This window comes from Hippocampus comes, unplaced genomic scaffold, assembly GCF_001891065.2.
Source record: "Hippocampus comes isolate QL1 unplaced genomic scaffold, H_comes_QL1_v1.1 scaffold38, whole genome shotgun sequence".
In the NCBI taxonomy this organism is placed as follows: domain Eukaryota; kingdom Metazoa; phylum Chordata; class Actinopteri; order Syngnathiformes; family Syngnathidae; genus Hippocampus; species Hippocampus comes.
In genome coordinates this window covers 203,195-222,740 of record NW_017805716.1, presented here as the reverse complement: position 1 = coordinate 222,740, position 19,546 = coordinate 203,195, and the positions used below count along the sequence as shown (strand labels likewise).

Below are 19,546 nucleotides of genomic sequence, written 5' to 3'. Positions count from 1 at the left end.
TTTTTTTTTTTTTTTTTTTTTTTTTCCGCCGAGCTTAACTTTTTGATTTGTTTTTTTTTTTACATTGCAGAGCATGGCAAGGAACCAGATTTGGTTACCACCCAGGCAACTGGCAAAGAGAGGAAAACAAAAAAAAAAAAAAAGACCTGATTTTTATTCTATTTTTTAAATTATGACTGCCTGTGAAAAATGTCCCACTCAGATTTTTATCATGTTTTTCTTTTTAATACCCTTCCAAAAACTAAGACAGGTAATTTTTTTAAATTAAATATTTCATATCATATTATTTTTTTGACCCTTCACATGATTTTTTTTTAATTTTTATTTTTTATGGTTGATGGTCAGTGTGCTGTGAATATTTAAAAATTTATTTCATGTATTCATTTATTTGCCCTCAATAAAAACGATTTTTACATTAGTTGTGACTATCAAACCATTCGCATCCCCCAATTTATTGCGTCTGAAGGCCTTCTTTTGCTCCCCAAACCTTCTCCGCGCTCGGCCGGCCTCGTCTTTTAAATGTTAATTGAATGCTATGTCATAACGTAGTGTCACATGGAGCATTCAGTCACGCTCTGCTTTGTCTTCATTTACATAATACTGCGTTTCCACACACACACACACACACACACACACACACACACACACACACACACACACACACACTGAATGATTGCATATGAATTATTCAGCCAATCACACAGATGAACACACTGCGCCCTGATTGGGACGTGCTGGGGTGTTGACGCCCGGATGCGGCACGCCATACCTGTCTGCCGTGTGCGCGCGCGGGCTAGTGTGTAATGAAACATGACACACAACAGGACCTCCTGCGATTGAAGGCTAATATCGAAAAACGTCAATATTAGCCCCCGAGGCTGCCTTGAGGCACTCTAAAATGTCTTTCGACTTGTTTTTCCCAGAGATGTTAGAGTCCAGCAACCTTGTGAGCTTCGCCGGGCTGGCCAACAGCTCCGGCTACGACACCTTCCTGCTGGACGAGGAGCGAGGCAGGCTGCTGGTCGGCGCCGAGGACCACATTTTCTCTTTCGACCTGGTCAACATCAGCAGAGACCGCAAACAGGTACCTGGCTTAAAAAAAACTAACCTGACGACGATTTTTGTTATTCTTTGGGGAGGCTGGAACGGATTATGGCAATTCCATTCATTTCGGTGGGGGGAGATGATTTGAGCTTTGAAGTCTATTCCATTTCCTCCATAATTCCATTAGCCCACCTGCTGGAGGTTAACAGTCTTTTTTTTTATCTGATTTGAGCCACTGGAGTAGATGAGACTGCCGCTTTTTTTCCCCCGCAGGCTGCACGCTGATGAACAGAGGAATGAAAAGAGTGTAACCGCCTCCCCCCTACCCCACCACCACCCTTCTAGTACTCATCCGTGCGTCATTAGAATCTAAGAGCAGCGATTAGGCTGGTCCAAAAATTTGCAATGCAAAAATCGTACTCGGCTGATGGGCAAACAAATCCTCAGAAAGCGGCATATTCATCGTTCTTCGCAGACGATAAAGAATGTATGTCTTGGAATGCAAGGATGTTTGCGTGCATCCTGGTATTTGCTTATAGCCGTGTATTATTTAATTTTGAATTTCAGTGTCATGACATTCGGTTTGTTTTTATATCCTTTTTTTTTTTACCTTTTGTCATTTAATTTCATTAAATTCAGTTTTATTTTGTTGTGATATATAATTTTATATCATTTGTTTATATTTAATCTACTAATCAGGTTTGATTTAGCGTTGTGTGTCTCAGCAGTCACACACGTGGCGACGCTACGCTACGCTAATATGCTAGAGCATGTGCAAACGATCCTACGTTTCTCTAAGTACATAAAGAGTCAGCAAACGTCTCACTCACGGCCTGTTTATAATCTTTGTCTTTATAATTCATGTGCGCACATATGGATTTGCCAAGAGGACAATTTGAATGCATTATTCATACTTTTGTGTATTGTCTCTTCCAAGGCCCGCTCGTCTGTTCTCACGTCAGACGACAGCAAAGTGCGTCCATATGTTCGACTTGGGTATAAGGAACTTTAATAAGAACCATATCGAGTGTACGTACACGGCTTGGGCGCGTAAAAAAAGATTTCTGAAGTCAGACCGAAAGAAAGGAGCTCAGATTGAGCTCAAAAATGTTTCTTGAATTATACAAACGTGACTCACGGCATTCCTTTTTCATGAAACATTCAAGCGCTCCCTCTTTCCCTCCTTCCTCCCCTTGTTGTCTTTCTCTCTTTTTGTTTTTTTTTTTTCCTCCTCTACTTTGGGCTCCGAGTGACTTTGCGCACTTTGTCGTTTGCTCAGATCGCGTGGCCCGCCACCCCCTCCAAGCGGGACGAGTGCAAGTGGGCGGGGAAGGACCTCGGGGTAAGTCGTCTATTTTTTTGTTTGTTTGGTTTTTTTTGCTGCTTTTTTGGCGACCGCAATGATACGCCTGCCGCATGTTTGGCCTCCTGATTCACTCACTTTCATTTGGACTTTGTTGAACTCCACCCACGGGACAGCACATTAGGTACACATTTTCAAACCTATCGGAATGAGAAATAAAATGACACCTTGACAGAAATGCTCAAGGGGTGAGTGCATTTTTGTTGAAACATATTTTTGTCGTTTGTATGTTTGGGGAGAAGTCATTTCCATTTAAATTCTGACAAAAATTTCAAATGACAAAAGTGTCTTTTCATTCGTAATAAAAATTGATAACCACATAGAAAGGGGGCCAGTGGGTATTTATTTTTTTTTGTGCAAAAATGTTTATTCCCAAAATTATTTTTAAAAAATACAAATGATGAAGTGGCTAATGAGTGTATGTTTTGAAAGAATCTCCTTTCATTTTATTCAGATTTTGGCAGATAAAAAGAAATGAAACACTCCAAAGGAATAATAAAAAAAAATAGTCAGCCATTAGTCTGTTTTCAGACAAAGAGTTATTGTTTTATTTTCATGAAAAATAACAACAGTCGTAAAAAGGGGCCGCTGAGCGTTTGTTATTTTACCAAACCCCAAAAACTCATCATACTGTCAAGGGAGTGTAGTGAAGTGCAGAAATGTTTCCTATGTTGTTTGCCAACTCGCATAATTGCCGAATTTTCTAGACCGCCGTGATCTTGATGACTGACAATCTAAACAGGCGTACAGAAAAAAAAGAAAAGAAAAAAATGTAAGCACGCATGTTGCTATTTTCGATTGCTATTGTGACAGCGAGTAAAAATGACTTTGGCAATTCATGCTGTTATTTTAACGAAATACTTCATATTTTATGTGCATGCATTAGCAAAACTCTATTTACAGACATGCCCGCAGTAGGTTAAAGGGTGTACTTACAAAGCTATAAAGTTTTTTTTTTGTTGTTTTCGTTTTTTTTTCGCGCGTATAGGATCTGAAAATAACTACACGTCCCTTCTTTGTGTATCGTCTACGTAGCTATAATTCATACAAGAGTCACGAGTGATGTGGCGTGTTTCAAGCTAGCGCGCCAAAACAGATGTTGTTTGTCAGTATTTAAATGACAAGAGGACGTTGCGCTCCCGCACTCCCACAGAGGTTATTTCTTGCTGTTGTTTGAGGCCTATTTATACATGGATGCTTGTTTTAAGCGGGAATGTGTTAATTTGACCCAACACGTTTACTGGTGCCGGCCGGCTTTGTTTGCGTGGTGTGTTTGGATAGCTCGCCTCGCCTCGCCTCGCTCTCCGCGAACTTAATTTCACGCCTGGGTCGCGCGTCATCCGCCGTTACATTGGGCTTCAAAGCTCACCTCTGCCGTCGCCTGCGCCGCTCTCCGTTAGCCGCCGCCAAATGTTTACCTCCGAGTGCCGGCCGGCGGGAGCAGATGGAGCGGAACGCACCAGGCATCCGTCGGGACAATCCTCCCGACGCTCGCACTTTTCCAAAAACAATCCTACACCGGCGCAAAATTTACAGCAGCCCACGTTTCGCACGGAACAGCTGCGGAAAATTGCGGCGGCTCATCCCAAGATATACAAAATGACTCAGACAAACTTTCATCTGACCAAATATGTTTTCTCAAGTGTAAATATCTCTCCCAGCATGCACATTCAGGGTCCGCCTGTGCGTCCACCTCGACGGTGACCGACTTTGATCCAAATTGACCTCTTTACGGCGCCCACCGATGACACGACTGCCGCCCACGTCGCTAACGAATCCAACCCGAAGGCAGTCGTGTCAAGTTTTAAGAGGGGTCAACTTTGAGCGCACTGGGGGAGGTTTGACGTTTAAACGACGGCGTGACAATGATGTCATGTGCAGTAGGAAACGCAGAGGGGAAAATCATTAAGGGGCAGCGTATAGACTGTACGTATAAGCACGGATGAGGTCAGCCGCAACTCATCAAGTAAGATCTTAGGAGGGGGTCCCCCGGGTGAACTGGCCAAACGTTTAGCGCGCTAGTCGCGAGTAAAAATGTCAAAAAAAAGTCTTATCTTGCGGTTTCTTTTCTTTCTTTTTTTTCATCCCTACAACTGTATTTTAACCTGTGGCTAGCACCCATTTAGCTTCATAGCTGAATGGCAATTGAGCATGGAAATCTGGGCTCAGTCTTTCCAATGCTAGTTCATTCTGTCCATCAAAAAGTTTCCCGTGAAATGGGAATCCTTTCGTCGCAAGAATAATTCATGACATATAAACGTTAAACGACCTTTAGCGATCTCTGAGATGTGCACACAAAGCTAAACGATTAATGATCTTAGACTAGCATCCAGCTAGCTTAAAAACAAGCAAATGGGCAAATGTAGGATTTTTTTTTCCTCGAACAAAACACATTCTGTTCACCTAAAAGTTGTGTTTCCAATACAAAAGATAAATGCCCGCTATCGAAACAGGGCTCGCACCCATTTTGTGTTGTCGCTAGAATAAAGGACAAAGCTAGCCTAGTTCTGTACAAAGCTAACATAAAAGCATTCCGCTTCGAAGTGTTTTGCTTCTATACGTACCCCCCAAAGGCTTCCTTATGCAGTTTAAACAAATGAGCCTGTGGTCAGATTCTTTTACCATTTAGGGAGACTGTTGCTAACGTTCACACAAAGCTAAGGCGGCTGTCTGTCTATATTTGAATTACAGATGTTGTGTTTTCATCAGCGAGGGCAAATAAGTACAACCTGAATGTCTTGAGCACATGTGCCCAAATGGAGTCCATTAATAACTTTCCTAAGACGGCAGTCTTGCTGATTAGCGGGGCGCAAAACGACCTTGCGCCGTTGGGAATGTCTCGATGTGCCTTCGCGCCAAGCCAAATACCCCCAACATGTGGAACGTTCTCGATCTGAAGTGGATTTGCCTGATTTCTCTCACAGGTGGGATTTGCTTAAAAGGGAGCGGAAATTTCAGGGCTATTATTTTTTTTTCTTTCTGGGAAATCTCCCCCCTTTGACATGGAATCCCACCTGAAAGTGTTCTGGGCCTCTCCTTGTTCTATATTAGGCTCAATTTTCTGTCGCGCTTGTCTCAATTAGCGTCCATATCGTTTTCATTGACGATGATATTTTATGACTTACTCTAAAAAGTTTCACATGCGGATGTTCCCGTTTGCGTCTTTTTTTCCAGGAAGAGTGCTCGAACTTCATCCGCGTGCTCCAACCCTACAACCAGACCCACTTATTTGTCTGCGGCACCGGAGCCTTCCATCCCATCTGCTCTTACCTGGAAATGGGCAAGAAAGCCGAGGTAATGACTTTGAAACACGACGGACATTGTACAAGCAGCGTCGAATGTGCAAATCAACAGTCACGTCCAAAGATTTCATCAATTGGCCTGATTGACTCTTTCCTTCCGCAGGACAACATCTTCAGGCTCGCCTCGCATTTCGAGAACGGTCGCGGTAAAAGCCCTTACGACCCCAAGATGCTCTCGGCGTCCCTCCTGATCGGTGAGTCGGCTCTTTGGACCGTGACAACCGCACACTGCGCCGTTCGTAACGGCCGCTCGTTTTGTCCCCCCCACCCCACCGCCAGATGGGGAGCTCTACTCGGGCACGTCGGCCGACTTCATGGGGCGGGACTTTGCCATTTTCCGAACGCTGGGGGATCAGCACCCCGTCAGGACGGAGCAGCACGACTCCAGGTGGCTCAACGGTAAGCAAAGCGGGAAAACCGAAGCCGGGATCAGAAGGATTATTCGGCGCTATCGCTCAGCATTACGTCGGACTCGAGAGAACCTTTCCCTCGAGCCGCTTCAGCCGCCCCCCCCCCTCCGTCCACACTGCTTTCCCACACTACTAATCCACTCTCAGCTGTTTTCCTGTTGTGGAGTCAAATTCCACTTCTTCTTCACTGCCTTCAACAATCATCCATTCCAGAAGCCTCTGCGCCGCTGATGACATTTTGTCCTGACGTTAATCCCCCATCCATCTTTCACCTTGTAATGGTGGGGATTAAGAAAGTCGGGGAGATTCTATTCGGCATTTGTCATCGAGGGCTTCGTGTGTCACAAGGGCCAAAGTATTCGTCCAACTACAGGTGCTGAAAATTGGGGGAAACGCGGGTATTCTTCCAGTGTGCCGTTTGCCTCTCTGCATGCTGCGGCCTTCCAGTTTGCAACTCCACCCACCTGTAGTTTATGAAAGTGTCGATTTAACGGCCGCGTGTTCGCGATGGGGGCGTGCGAGGCGTCGATTCGTGGCAGCGGTCTCGCACCTGCCTCCAGCCGGGGGGCTTTATAAATCCACATCCCACTTGAAGGGTCCGCCGCTCTTTTTCACAGCTCCTCTGAATCCCCGAAAGGCGTAACATGGCACCGCTTGTTTCGCTCCAGCGCGCGACACCGTTTTTTTTTTTTTCCCTTCTCCCCTCGCCACTTACGAGCAGAAAATCTCCGGCCCTGGGCTTTGATTTCCTTCCGCTCTTAAAATCGAAGGAACAAGGCGCAATCAGAACCATGTGTCTTTGAGTGGTCGCGGTTTGGATGCGCGGTTTGGAGTGCGGGGTGGAGGTGGGGGGGATCATTTTCAGAGGTGTAAAATGGAGGTGAACCGCGTCCCTGGAACAGAGGTGGCTTTGTTCGACTCCTTTCACGGCTTACTTGGTTCACTTTTTGACCACGTTTAGACCCGAGATTCGTCGGCATTCACTTGGTCCCGGAGAGCGACAACCCCGAGGACGACAAGATCTTCCTGTTTTTCAAAGAGAACGCCATGGACGGAGAGCACACGGGCAAGGCCACCATCGCCCGGATAGGACAACTGTGTAAGGTAACGGAAACCGAGCCGCCGCCGCGACTGTTTCGAGATTCCCCCGGTTGCATGTTCTGCGGGTGCATCCGCAAGTGTGGCGGAACCCAGACAGTTCTTTTGACCAAAAAGAAAAACAAAACAAAAACATATATTAGTGCTGTCAAATGATTAAAATATTTCATCGCGATCAAATGCATAATTTCATAGTTAACTCAGAATTAGCCATAATTAATCACAGATTTTTACCTATTCTAAATTTCCTTTGATTTCTTTTTCCTCCTATTTTTCCCATTTTAATGCCCTCATCAACATGGAATCGTGGATCAGTTTTCTTGGTGCAAAATGCAAATATTTACTGAAACAATTTTTTACATTCACATTTTTCACTTGGGAGCAGTTATTCAAACTGGGAGCACATATTATGATTTTAGAGCAGCGTAAGATCCGCTGTGACGTGGTGCCGCATTAATCTCGCGCTAAAAAAAAAATTAATCGAGTTAAAAAGGTTTGAAATTCATGACGATAATAACGCCTTAAACTGACAGCACTAATACAGTTGAGTGTGTTCGTATTGCTGTCGAATGTCAAAACAGGTGAAGCGTGACGTCTAACTTTGTCTTTGTCTCCAGAACGACATGGGAGGCCACCGCAGCCTGGTGAACAAGTGGACCACCTTCCTCAAGGCCCGGCTCACGTGCTCCGTGCCGGGCGTCAACGGCATCGACACGCACTTCGATGAGCTGCGTGAGTTTCCCCAACTCCGAGGCGCTCTGGAAAAAGCTCTCCAAAATAACATTTCCGCATCCTCCTTTTTTTTTTATTTTCCCCTTCCAGAGGATGTTTTCCTCATGAGCTCCAAAGACCCCAAGAATCCGCTGATCTACGCCGTTTTCACCACGTCCAGGTATCCCGTCATCATTGACTCGTCGGCGTGTTCTCGGTTTACCCGCGGGCCCCCGTTTTCCGCCCCAATCAGATCACAACCAAAAAAAAAATGCGACTGCTTCGGCCGGTTGCGAGAACTCATTCGCATGTTGCAGCGAACGGCAGTCCAACCACTCCACCATCAATCACCGCTAATGAAACGGCGGCGGCTCGTATTCAAGCGGAGAGGTCAAGCCGAACACACAGACACACAAAAGAGACGCACGCGGAAGCGCGCGTTCAATTCAATTAAGCGGCATCGGGGACGACAAGAGACTTAATTGGTTTTCTAAGCGGCCAGTTTCCCCGAGATGAATAGAGCGGAGCTTCTTTTAATATGGCTGCTTAATGGGGCGCCGCCATTGACAGATCAATGTTTGATTGAGCGTGCACGCGTGCGTCTGTTTAGAACGGAATCGCGCGTGTGTGTGTGTGTGTGTGTGTGTGTGTGTGTGTGTGTGTGTGTGTGTGTGTGTGTGTGTGTGTGAGAGATGGAATTTCTGCGCAAACAGATGTTCCTTTCACGCGAAGGCGCCGCCGCGTCCTTTGCGTTAATTGAATTTCCGTTGAATTGCCACCTCAGAGCGTCCGTCCATTCATCTTCGGCGCTTTTGCCGACTCGACGCGCGCACGCCTAATTAGTCGGACGCTACTCGGAAACAAAAGAGCGACGCCGGGAACATTTGCATACCCGCCATCCGACATCCAGTTTGATGGATGAACACGGTGCGGTCGCGCCACGTCCACAGGAATAACCCACGCTTGGAATATTCCGGATCAAACGAGCGGTGGCTCTTGGATAACCTGGGGCGAACCGTAAAAAAAAAATCGCAAGGAGCGCTTCCACTTTCTTTTTCAAAACATTTGATTGATCTCACGGGTTTCTGGAGCAAGTGGAAGACGCGGGCGCGACTTCCAGGGATGCTCTGGAAAGCGCTGTTCCGGGCCAACGTTTTTTGGTTAAAAAAAAAAAAAAATCTGGAGGCAATCAGAGACGTTCCGATCTGCGGTTGCTCGAGTCGCTGCGTCGACGTCTCGTTTTGTCTCCTGGACTCACTTGTGGCTTCTCATCCCCCCCACCCCCAGCAACATCTTCAAAGGCTCGGCGGTTTGCATGTACAACATGGCGGATATCCGGAGGGTGTTCCTGGGCCCCTACGCCCACAGGGACGGACCCACATACCAGTGGGTGCCCTTCCAAGGCAGGGTGCCCTACCCCCGACCTGGAACGGTGAGCGTCAAATAAAACACTTGAACAATCCCATCGATGGGAGTCAACGTGTTGCTTCATGTTGCAATTCATTTGCTCTTAACTTGAAAAGAGAAACGTCCTTCCAACGCAATTTTTCACGCTCCTTTGAAGCCGTTTGACACCATTTAGCCAATCGGAAGCTAGAAGAAAGCCGTTTTAGTCAAAATCCAAATGACGACTTCCCGTCTCTCGCCTCCAGTGCCCGAGCAAGACGTTCGGCGGCTTCGACTCCACCAAAGACCTCCCGGATGATGTCATCACGTTCGCCCGGGGTCACCCGGCCATGTACAACCCGGTGCACCCCATCGGCGGGCGCCCCATCATGGTGCGCACCGACGTGGACTACCAGTTCTCGCAGCTGGTGGTGGACCGCGTGGAGGCCGAGGACGGCCAGTACGACGTCATGTTCATTGGCACGGGTACCGCCCACCTCTTCGCCGTCAACGAATAGTGACGATGCGGCCAAAACGTCGATCGAGGACGTTGAAATTATTTTTATTTTTTTTGCAGACGTGGGCACGGTGCTCAAGGTGGTGACCATCCCCAGGGAGAGTTGGCATGACCTGGAGGAGGTCGTGTTGGAGGAGATGACCGTCTTCAGGGTACGATTGATCAATGGCAGCAACGGTCGGTGTTATGAAACCGTGTCAATTGTATCGCAACGCGTAATCGTTTCATTTCAGGAACCTGCCACCATCACCGCCATGGAGCTGTCGACCAAGCAGGTAATTTAACAGCATGAAAAACTCTCCCAAGACCCGTGCAGGAAACTGAACAGGAAGTCGGCCATTTTGTTAAGACGCCGCCATTTGAGGCCACTTGCCGAGCTTTCGCCGACTCCTATTCGGGAATTCGACCAAATGAGCCACCGTTTTTGAGTATTTCCTGATAATTGTGCTTCAAGATGGACCAAAAATCTGATGAGAAAACACCAAAGTCTCCCATTCGACACTCTCACGCGCCATTTTGCCTCCCTGCATCCCACAGCAACAATTATATTTGGGCTCCTCGCTGGGCGTGTCGCAAATGTCGCTGCACCGCTGCGAGGTGTACGGGAAGGCCTGCGCCGAGTGCTGCCTGGCCCGGGACCCGTACTGCGCCTGGGACGGCACCGAGTGCTCCAGATACTTCCCCACCGCCAAGAGGTACCGGATCACATCGCTTTGGGACACCGCACCTGGGAGTGATCAGTACAACAGGGGGGATGGCTACAAAAAAAGCTTGTAATTAGGTGTTGGGACATTGCGCAGGAGCATCTTGACATTCTTCTCCACTGCAAATATTTCACAATGAGAAGCAGATGGGGGCCAAGGAAGATACAATATGTGCAGTTGTAGCGGTACCCCCTTCAAACGTTCTACTCGACACGGACCTTTTTGGCTCTGAAGTCCAGTCATGGTCCCAAAAGAGGGGGGGTGCAGTCGTCCGTCCCCCTATTTCTGAGCGGCTCTCGCTTTATTTCCCCCTCACCTTTGGCTCACCCCTCCTTTCCATTTTTTTACGAGAGGAACAGGAACGGTGTGGTAAAAGCTTGCCGATGACATTTCTCGCTATTGTCGTTAAAGAAAAAGAACAAAAAAAAAAGAAAGAAAGGCGACTTTCATGGCTCATCAGAGGCCACTGAAGGTTTAACGTGATTAAATTCAAACCCCATTTCACACAAGTAGTTTAACAGCAGATTGGGGGCGGGGGGGGGGGTTATGACTCATTCTCGTTGAGATTTTGCAGAGGGTAACATTGCCCCCTAGTGGATGAATGCCAGCAGTACAGGATTCAACGACCCGCTCTCTTTTCACAGGCGTACGAGACGGCAGGACATCCGGAATGGAGACCCACTTTCCCAGTGCTCGGATCTTCAGCATCACGGTTTGTGTGTGTGTGTGTGTGTGTGTGGAATAATAAATGACACACATTTGGTGTTTGTTCTGACTTCCCTTGACTTTCCCCTTTCAGACGATGTTGACGGCCTGGGTGGCGGCGTAGGCGGCGTGGAGGACCGCGCGGTCTACGGCGTGGAGAACAGCAGCATGTTCCTGGAGTGCAGCCCCAAGTCCCAGCGGGCGCTCATTTACTGGCAGCTGCAGACGCCCGGCGGCGAACGCAAGCAGGAGGTGCGCGCCGCCGACTTTGAAGATGTTTGTCTTCTTGTTCTGTTTATTTATTTCTTTTTACAATGCGTGTCGTCTCCGTTGTCCCCCGTGGCGTCTTTTTAGATCAAGATTGACGAGCGGGTTCTGCGCACGGACCAGGGCCTGCTCATCCGCAGTCTGTCCCAGTCGGACACGGGGGTGTACCACTGCCAGGCGGTGGAGCACGGCTTCATACAGCCGCTGCTGCGTCTCAGCCTGCAGGTCATCCCCGCCCACAGGCTGGGCGACATCCTCCCGGGGCCGCCTGGGGCCGCGGCGCCTCCGGCCGGCAAGCAACGCGTGTGGTACCGGGATTTCCTGTCCCTGCTGGATCACCCGGACCTCAACAGCGTGGAGGAGTTCTGCGACCGCGTTTGGAAGAAGGAGCGAAAACCCAAGAAGGCGAAGGCGCCCAACGGCCAGGCCGGCCCGCCGCCGCGGCCCAAAACTTTGGCTCCGAACGCGCAAAAGCTGCAGGCCGGTCCCCCTCAGGGCAAAGCTTGGCTCCAGACCGGAGCGGAGAACCCGAATAGTCAAGCCACCCTGGGCATGCTGAGTGTCCAGACGCCCAAGAACCAGCCCAAGACGCAGAGCGGTCCGAAGGGGCAGGCTGCGGCCCGGGCGGGGGTCCAGCACGCCGCCAAGTGGCGCCGGATGCAGGACAACAAGAAGGGACGCAACAGGAGAACCCACGAGCTGCAAAGACCCCCGAGGAGCGTTTGAGGGGGGCGGGATAAAACACACCAAAAGAAGCACAAAGACGAGCACATACACACGCACACACACATACATTCTGTAGAGTGTATCTCCAGTTTAGGATTCAGTGACCTCTCCACACACACACACACACACACACACACACACACACACACACACACACACACATCATGAAATGCACAGGAGCTGTGAATAATAGCCGCGGGAAAGCTACGTGTAAAAAAGAAAAAACGTGTGAGGATGTGGCCGGTCGCCATAGATACGGCCCGGCGGACACTCAGCGCCTCCTTGTACATACATGAGCTAGTTCACACTTCAAGACGGGAAGACGGCGGACAATTCCAGAATAAAATAGCCGCAAATTCTCTGCAGGACTCAAGCATGTGACCCTCACGGAATGGAACAAACTTTTTTCTCGTTTGCGGAAAAGGAGCAACGAAGCTTCCATGTCGCCATTAACGCATCACGTGCAATGGGAAGCATCGTGCATGTTGTTGTCCATCCATTAGTTCAATAAGCTACTTGTCTGCTTTTTTTTTTTTCCCTCAACCGACCTGAAACAATTTGTTTTTATGTAAGACACACATCATGACTGCGGTGGTCTCATTGTCCCCTCTGTGTAACTTATTACATCCGCAACACACACTTGTTTAGTGTACATATATACAACAACCTTCTATCTGTGTGTATATACAGTGCAGGAAACACCATGTGATCTTTTATTTATTGCTCGTTTTGTGAAAGGGTTGCATTTATTTTTTTATATTATGCTATTTTGGGGTGGGCCTCATCCATATATCGGGGGAAACAGCAGTTCAAAAAAAACGTCTTTGGACCAACTGGCGGGAATTATGTCAAGTATTCATTTTGGGGATAGAAGGACAGAATATAGAGATGAATATAAATAATAAGGCCTAGCCACGATAAGCACAATTTAGTTTTGTTTTTGTTTTCTTCCACATCCATGTGCGTCATTCAGTTCCATGTAAGATACCACTCCACTTAGGAAGCCATTTCTAGCTTGGAATCTCTCGAAGAAATGTCCACTTAGCCCAAGGAGACGTGTTATATTGCATGTGAATGCTGCCTCCAGTGCGTGCATCTTTTATTTTTTTATTTTATTTTTTTTTACTGTCTCAAGTGTTTTGTGTGACACTTCCCAGCAAACGTCAACAACAGTGATGTTAATAAAAACACAACGACCACCCCGAAAATCAAAAGACGTTTGGTGTATCCCTAATCCAGTTTTCATTCGGAACACTGAAAGTGACTCCAGCTGCTGTAACACAATTCTTTATGGCATGCATTCGGTTGTCTTAATAAACATCTGTTTCAAAAAAACTGTCTATTTTTGGCTCTTATACTCCGGCTACACATTAACATGGTACATGTTCATTACCAGGTTTGTGTTTGTATTGTTTAAAGTGGTTGAGGAATTCTCTGCAAGTGGGATTCTTTTCGTCAAAGCGCTCAAATACGATCCAATGTCGCCCTCTTGTGGCTATATGACACAATTGCAACCAAGTGGGGCGAACTGTTTTCGTCTATATTACGATCCAATGTCGCCCTCTTAAGGCTACATGGTACAATTGCACCCAAGTGGGGCGAACTGACTGTTTTCGTTCTGCCCAAAACTTGCAATTCTGCCATCTCATTTGCATATAGTCACGTGATTGTAATTATCCGAGCTATACTCACTGACATGAATTCAACCAATAACGTTAATAACAACGTTTGGTTGATTGTCCGCGTCAGTACTTCCACCAATTACCGAATGAAGTGTCCATTAGTGTCGTGACGTCATAGCCTATCAGGCGGTGGAGGTAAATGGAGGGAGTCGTATTTCCCAGCTTCTGAGTGTCGTGAATCGTAACACTGTGGATGTTTGATTTGAACTTAATCCTATCTGAAACCGAAAGTAGACATTTGTGGCGATGGTAATACTTGACAACCAGAGGGTGCATTTGTGGCACGCGTAAATGACGTGACGTCATCTTTGGAAGACGTCTCCATGAAATGACGACATCAAGGGGCGATAGTCTCAGTTTCCGGAAATATTTATATCTCCACCCACCTCCACTTATGTCAGTTTCCTCCCTCCTCGATGGGATTTGTGGTGGTAGGTGCTAGCATGCAAACATGGGATGCAAGCACCTACGGACGTGAAATTAGAGTCCATGCACTTGGCGTCAATGCAAATGATGGCATTGGAAACAGCTGCTTCTGGATGCCACCTCACCTGCGAAGTGAGGTAAACAGTTTTTGTGGGCGGTAAGATTTCTTTGGAAAACAAAAATAGCCACAAATCCTCTGACATCACTTTCATTAATGTTCGGTTTGTCCTGTTATGATTCAAGTGTGAATGAACTGTTCCTGCTGCCATGGCAACAACACTTGAAATTAGACTCAACATGAGTCAGTTCCCTGTACAACAGTAAACACCTGAATGCATAAAAAAAAAAAAAACACCCAGCTTTCTTTTGCTTTGAAGATGAATTCTTCCGAGGGATTGTGGGACTCAGAGATGAACTGACATTTTGACCTCACAGGGTGTTCGATGCTTGGTAATGCCCCTCATTAGGACCCCAACAGGTGGTTGTCAGCTGCTGTCATAGCAACCAAGGGAGGATGGATGATAGCTGACATTTCATTCAAGACTAAATGTTTTCATCAAGCAGTTCTTGCTCATCTAAATGCCATTTTAATACAGTTAAGTCACATACTGAATCGCTCCTTTCTTAGAAAAACAAACTACTTTTTAAAGACATGTTGACCTTAGCCAAGGCCCAACCATCCCAATTTCAGGGCATGAGTCACTGCCATAACCCCCCCCCCCCCGCCCGAAATGTGATGATGTTGCTTAAATCTCAATTCACCTGTCAGTTTGAATGTACTGGAGGAAGAAAATAAAATCGGAATGATGTTTTGTACTGTACATGAATTCCCCAAGTAGTTTGGCTGTAATTGACTATCATTACCACTAGGCGGTGCAATTTAACTCCAATTGTGCTTTTGCCCTCAAATGTGTTGGAATTCATGGGAGGAAAAGTGCGATACAATTGTCGTGTGTTTTTGTCCCCAAGTCTTGTTAGCGTCACAATGTGCAGCCATGTTTGTGCCCCCACAGGTTTGTGACTCACTGGCATCACGACCCCGCTGGGGTGCCCCTCGCTGCAAGGCAATGACGCACCCTCAGCGGTGGCAACAGGTAGGTGGTGTGAATAATTTATGTGTCACTCACTCTTTCACTCACTCATCCATTTTTTTTATTTTATTTTTTTGCAGCCCTTCTTTGTGATTAGCCAATCATATGGCAGCTCATCATCCTCTGTCAGTGAGTCAATGTGGTGGAGGAGGAGGAAGAGGAGATGTGTAACTGGTGAGCTTCTTTGGATTCATGTGACATTTCCTGAGAAATGGTCAATATTTTTCAAAGTTTCCCGGTAAACAGGTGACGTCAAAGTACAAAAACTACTTTTTGTTACGGTCAAAGTGTTTATTTTCTATGTCATTCTTATTTAATTTTGTGGCCATTTTCATAACATTTTAATTACTTTCATTTTAACAATTGTTTGATCATTGGCATTTAATTTGAATTGAGTAGTTTTATTTTATTGTTTTTATAATTTTTTATTATTTTATTTGTTCCTGAGTACATATTGTAGTACTGTAGTCTATTTATTTATTTTTTAATTCTCTTTTCTATTAATTTACATTTCATCTAAATTATAATGTTATATCCTTTTTATATTTTTATCCTAATTGTTTTTAATTGTGCTTATTTCAGTAAAATTTTTGATACTTTAATTTTGATGTTTTACAGTATTTGCATTAGGATTTTATTTAGATATTTATCATTGAATTTCTACACATACACCTTTCCAGTCTATCAAGTTGACCCTCAGTAATGAAATGAGTGCGACGAGTGTACAGGAAAACAGATTAGAGGCGTGTGATGGTCCTTAGAGGATAAAAAAATAAGGATTAGCGACACCTCTCAGTACAACTCCCTGCTCACATCTTTGTCTACGGTCACGTGCCGCTGTTGACTTTGCTGCTGTCTGAAGTCAAGTTAAAACCAGGCGCTTCCTTCCTAACATCATTTTATTTTTAGGGACTGAAACGGTGCGGCGACGCCGAGGGCGGAATTAGGCGCTAATCAGGATGAGCGGAGCTCAGCGGGAATGTGGCAGGGATCGCTCGCACACTCTCCCAGCAGACGCCGCAAGGATATCGACACAGACGCAACCCTGTAGTGAGTCTCAGGTACGTGACTTTAACATTTTATTTTCTTATTTGAAGACAGTGGGTATACAAAGCCATAACTTTGAACCCTTCAGTTTTTTTTCTTTGTGTCATTCGGGCTATCCAAATTTAATGAAGGCTGTGCAGTGTTTGTTATCTGGTTACCGGAGTCAAGTTGCATGGACATACACACACACACACAGAAGTGTGTTGAGAAGTTTGTATTAGCGGTTAGCCGTTAGCATCATGCAATTCAGTGTGTTTCTTAGTGTGTATAGTGTCATAAGCAGACATAGTCTAGTCAGCCAGCACGGCATCCTATGGATTCCGAGGGTCTTAAGAGTGGCATTTTGCTTTCATGCATGGAGGACACATCTGTCCTGCAGCTACACACACACACACACACACACGCACACGCACACGCACACACACACGCACACACACACACGCAGCAAATGAGCGTTGCTTCTGTGTCGTGTTGCAACACATCCGCTTGACGCTTAGTCGAGCTGACGCGTTGTGCTGTAATCCTCTCTGGGTGTAAAATATGATTTCAGCTTATTCTTTGATCATTGTTTCTACTATGCGATTCAAGGGATCTCATTCTCAGACGAGACTGGGAATTAATCACGATTGTGGTTGCACATTAATGTATTTTTCTCTGATCAAGTGATGGCACAGTGAATTGCGCGCCCTCTTATTGCCAAAGAAACAAGTCAAGGCACTGAATTATTATTCAAAATATGAATCATCCTCCACAGCTACTGTGTATTATCTCTACTGTGGATGCGCTCTCACTTTTGACATTTTGCTTTATTGCACTTCAACCGGCTCTTATTATGAGATCGGCTCTTTGCACACACACTAGAGACTTTATATTGACTGCGCGTGAAGTATTTTACTGTGCTGTCCAATATGTGACACCCTTAAACTATTATGGAGCTCATTCTAATGCATTATGTGCGGGTTATTCCCCTTTAACGACATATTTTGCTCCACTGAAGAATCCAATTCACCTGTCAGAGACGGCGCATGCGCAGTGACCGCTGAGCGTGCCAAGTTAACGAGCGTTTGCCTGAAGAATGCGGAAGTGGTCGCCATCTTCCATCGTAAACGTGATTCTGTCTCCCTAAAATCGATTGTATAATTCCTAATCCCTACAAAGGCTTTATTCGGTGTTTATTTTATGTGTAGCTCGTGGACAGGGTTTAAAATAAACAAGAATGAGCTTTAAAACAGGTTTTATTTTGGAATAACATCCGGATGTCGCGACTGGAGTCTGTGGAGGGAGTGAAACGGAAGACCCCCAGTCACACAGAACTGGTAACTGGTGTGTAAAGCTGCAGAGATGCGTTACGGAGCAGAACCCAAGCGGCAGCGGAACGGCGGCTCTCGTAGGGAAACTGGCCATTAATAAGGATAAAACCCGTGTGGGATGTACCGAGGCCGTTTCCGCTGCGCATTTCGGAGCTAAAACCCGCGGCGCCAAGTGGGGGGCTCGGGTCGCGGCGGCGCATCGATCCAGGACGGACTCGGGAGGGGTCGCATCATGGGGAACGAGGCGAGCCTGGAAGGAGGAGGCGAAGGCCCGCTGCAGGGGCTTCCCGAGGGGCTGGCACCCGACGGGGCCGGCGGCTTCGTGCGGGTCCCCGGCGGGGCTCCGGTGGACCTGGCGGAGCTGAGCGAGGAGCAGCGAAAGCAGCTCGCCGCGGCGATGTCAAGGGCGCAGGGCAGGCAGCCCGCGGGTGCCGCGGCCGCACGAAGGCAGGGCTTAGTATCACTATTTCTTCCAATTTTATTTCTTTTTTTTTAATGCACAAAAATATCCACACTAACCGAGTAGACGGTTGTGTTGTGGCAGAGCAGGAGTCACATCACGCCCATTTTTTTTTTGTAATCCACCCAGACGTGATCTCATTATTGAAGTCAATTTTCATGGCTAATCAACAGCATCCGTGCACACGAATGCGCGAAAACGCCTCTTCATCCTTTTATTTGTGACGAAATGCGTTCAGCGCACCGTGTGTCGCGTGTGCTGTGTGTCGACACTGCATTTTATTTCTCCACGGCTGCACACGCGTAAATACTTGCGCAGGGCCGTTGAACGCGATACAATACGGACTGTTTATGTCAGATCAAAGGAGGAGGAGACACACCTCCAGCATTTGTGCCGAATTGTCGAATAGCCTGCTGGGTAAAAAAAAAAAAACAAACACCAACAATGTGTCATTCGTATTTTCTCTCGATTTGAACGACATATGATCACGATTGACAACACAAAATGGTCGCTTGTATTCACGTTAATGTGAGCAATTAGACTCTCATCTGGTAATGAATTTGGCCAGATTAAAAAAAAAAGGTGTATGGCTAAAGGGTGGGAGGGGCTTGCAGGCTGCAAATGCCAACAAAACGATAAAAATGCCTCAAGCCACTTGTCTTTTAATTGGCTGTAATCGAGAAATAACTATGTTAAGATCGCAAATGGGGGTGCATCAATATTAATATGACTAAAAATAGAAGCACAACGTGAACGTCACTTCCGCCTCAGACTTCCCTCCTTTTAATTTTAAGCGTCCGTCTGGTGCTCCCTGTCCATGGTGCTGAAATGAACACAGTGGTGTGGATTGTGCACTAGTGTGACAGCGTGATGATAGTAAACAGCAATGGTAATGTAGGCCGATATGATGCATAATGAATACCACAAACAATTTGCTCCTCACAGTGCGCGGAAATTGGTTCCCTCTCGCCTCAGAGCTAACAAAGACGCCTCTTCATCTTCGTGATGTACACGCGATGTCATTCAGCCGTGTTCACTTACCGGTTAGCAATAGCCAGCGGCGGCGACAGGCTACGCATTCATTTTGAAATGGCCGTTAGGCTAACGTCTATTATTATTAGAACACCATTGCTGCGATAGACCTGGACAATATCACAGGATTATTCATTTATAATTTATGAAAAAATAATTCTTTCTATCTCGCGCAGACCGTCAGAATCTGGTGTCCAGCAGCCAGGGGCCGGCAGGGGGCCGGCAGGCCTCAGTAAGAGTCGCACGGTCGACGCCTTCAACCAGA

The 19,546-nt window shown here is 46.7% G+C and overlaps 1 protein-coding gene and 1 long non-coding RNA gene across 5 annotated transcripts in view; both read left to right on the top strand.

Annotated features, from left to right (window-relative positions):
* The window catches only part of sema3aa (sema domain, immunoglobulin domain (Ig), short basic domain, secreted, (semaphorin) 3Aa), a 24,248-nt gene extending 10,893 nt beyond the window's left edge, over positions 1 to 13,355 (top strand). For 3 of the 4 annotated variants that reach the window (XM_019883166.1, XM_019883167.1, XM_019883165.1), the window contains exons 3-17: positions 924 to 1,084; positions 2,324 to 2,386; positions 5,582 to 5,903; positions 5,989 to 6,108; positions 7,081 to 7,223; positions 7,835 to 7,949; positions 8,040 to 8,109; positions 9,216 to 9,360; positions 9,581 to 9,800; positions 9,892 to 9,983; positions 10,065 to 10,106; positions 10,369 to 10,526; positions 11,180 to 11,247; positions 11,335 to 11,492; positions 11,595 to 13,355. In XM_019883166.1, the coding sequence (XP_019738725.1) occupies positions 924 to 1,084; positions 2,324 to 2,386; positions 5,582 to 5,903; positions 5,989 to 6,108; positions 7,081 to 7,223; positions 7,835 to 7,949; positions 8,040 to 8,109; positions 9,216 to 9,360; positions 9,581 to 9,800; positions 9,892 to 9,983; positions 10,065 to 10,106; positions 10,369 to 10,526; positions 11,180 to 11,247; positions 11,335 to 11,492; positions 11,595 to 12,233 (2,516 nt within the window). In that variant the 3' untranslated portion in view covers positions 12,234 to 13,355. The remainder of the gene's footprint in view (positions 1 to 923; positions 1,085 to 2,323; positions 2,387 to 5,581; positions 5,904 to 5,988; positions 6,109 to 7,080; positions 7,224 to 7,834; positions 7,950 to 8,039; positions 8,110 to 9,215; positions 9,361 to 9,580; positions 9,801 to 9,891; positions 9,984 to 10,064; positions 10,107 to 10,368; positions 10,527 to 11,179; positions 11,248 to 11,334; positions 11,493 to 11,594) is intronic. The other variant, XM_019883168.1, reaches the window with a different exon arrangement.
* A 955-nt stretch (positions 13,356 to 14,310) lies between these two features.
* LOC109523790 (uncharacterized) lies at positions 14,311 to 16,480 on the top strand. Its single transcript, XR_002169848.1, has 4 exons — positions 14,311 to 14,478; positions 15,355 to 15,435; positions 15,513 to 15,606; positions 16,342 to 16,480. It is a non-coding gene; the product is annotated as an uncharacterized LOC109523790 (long non-coding RNA).
* The last annotated feature ends 3,066 nt before the right edge of the window (positions 16,481 to 19,546 follow it).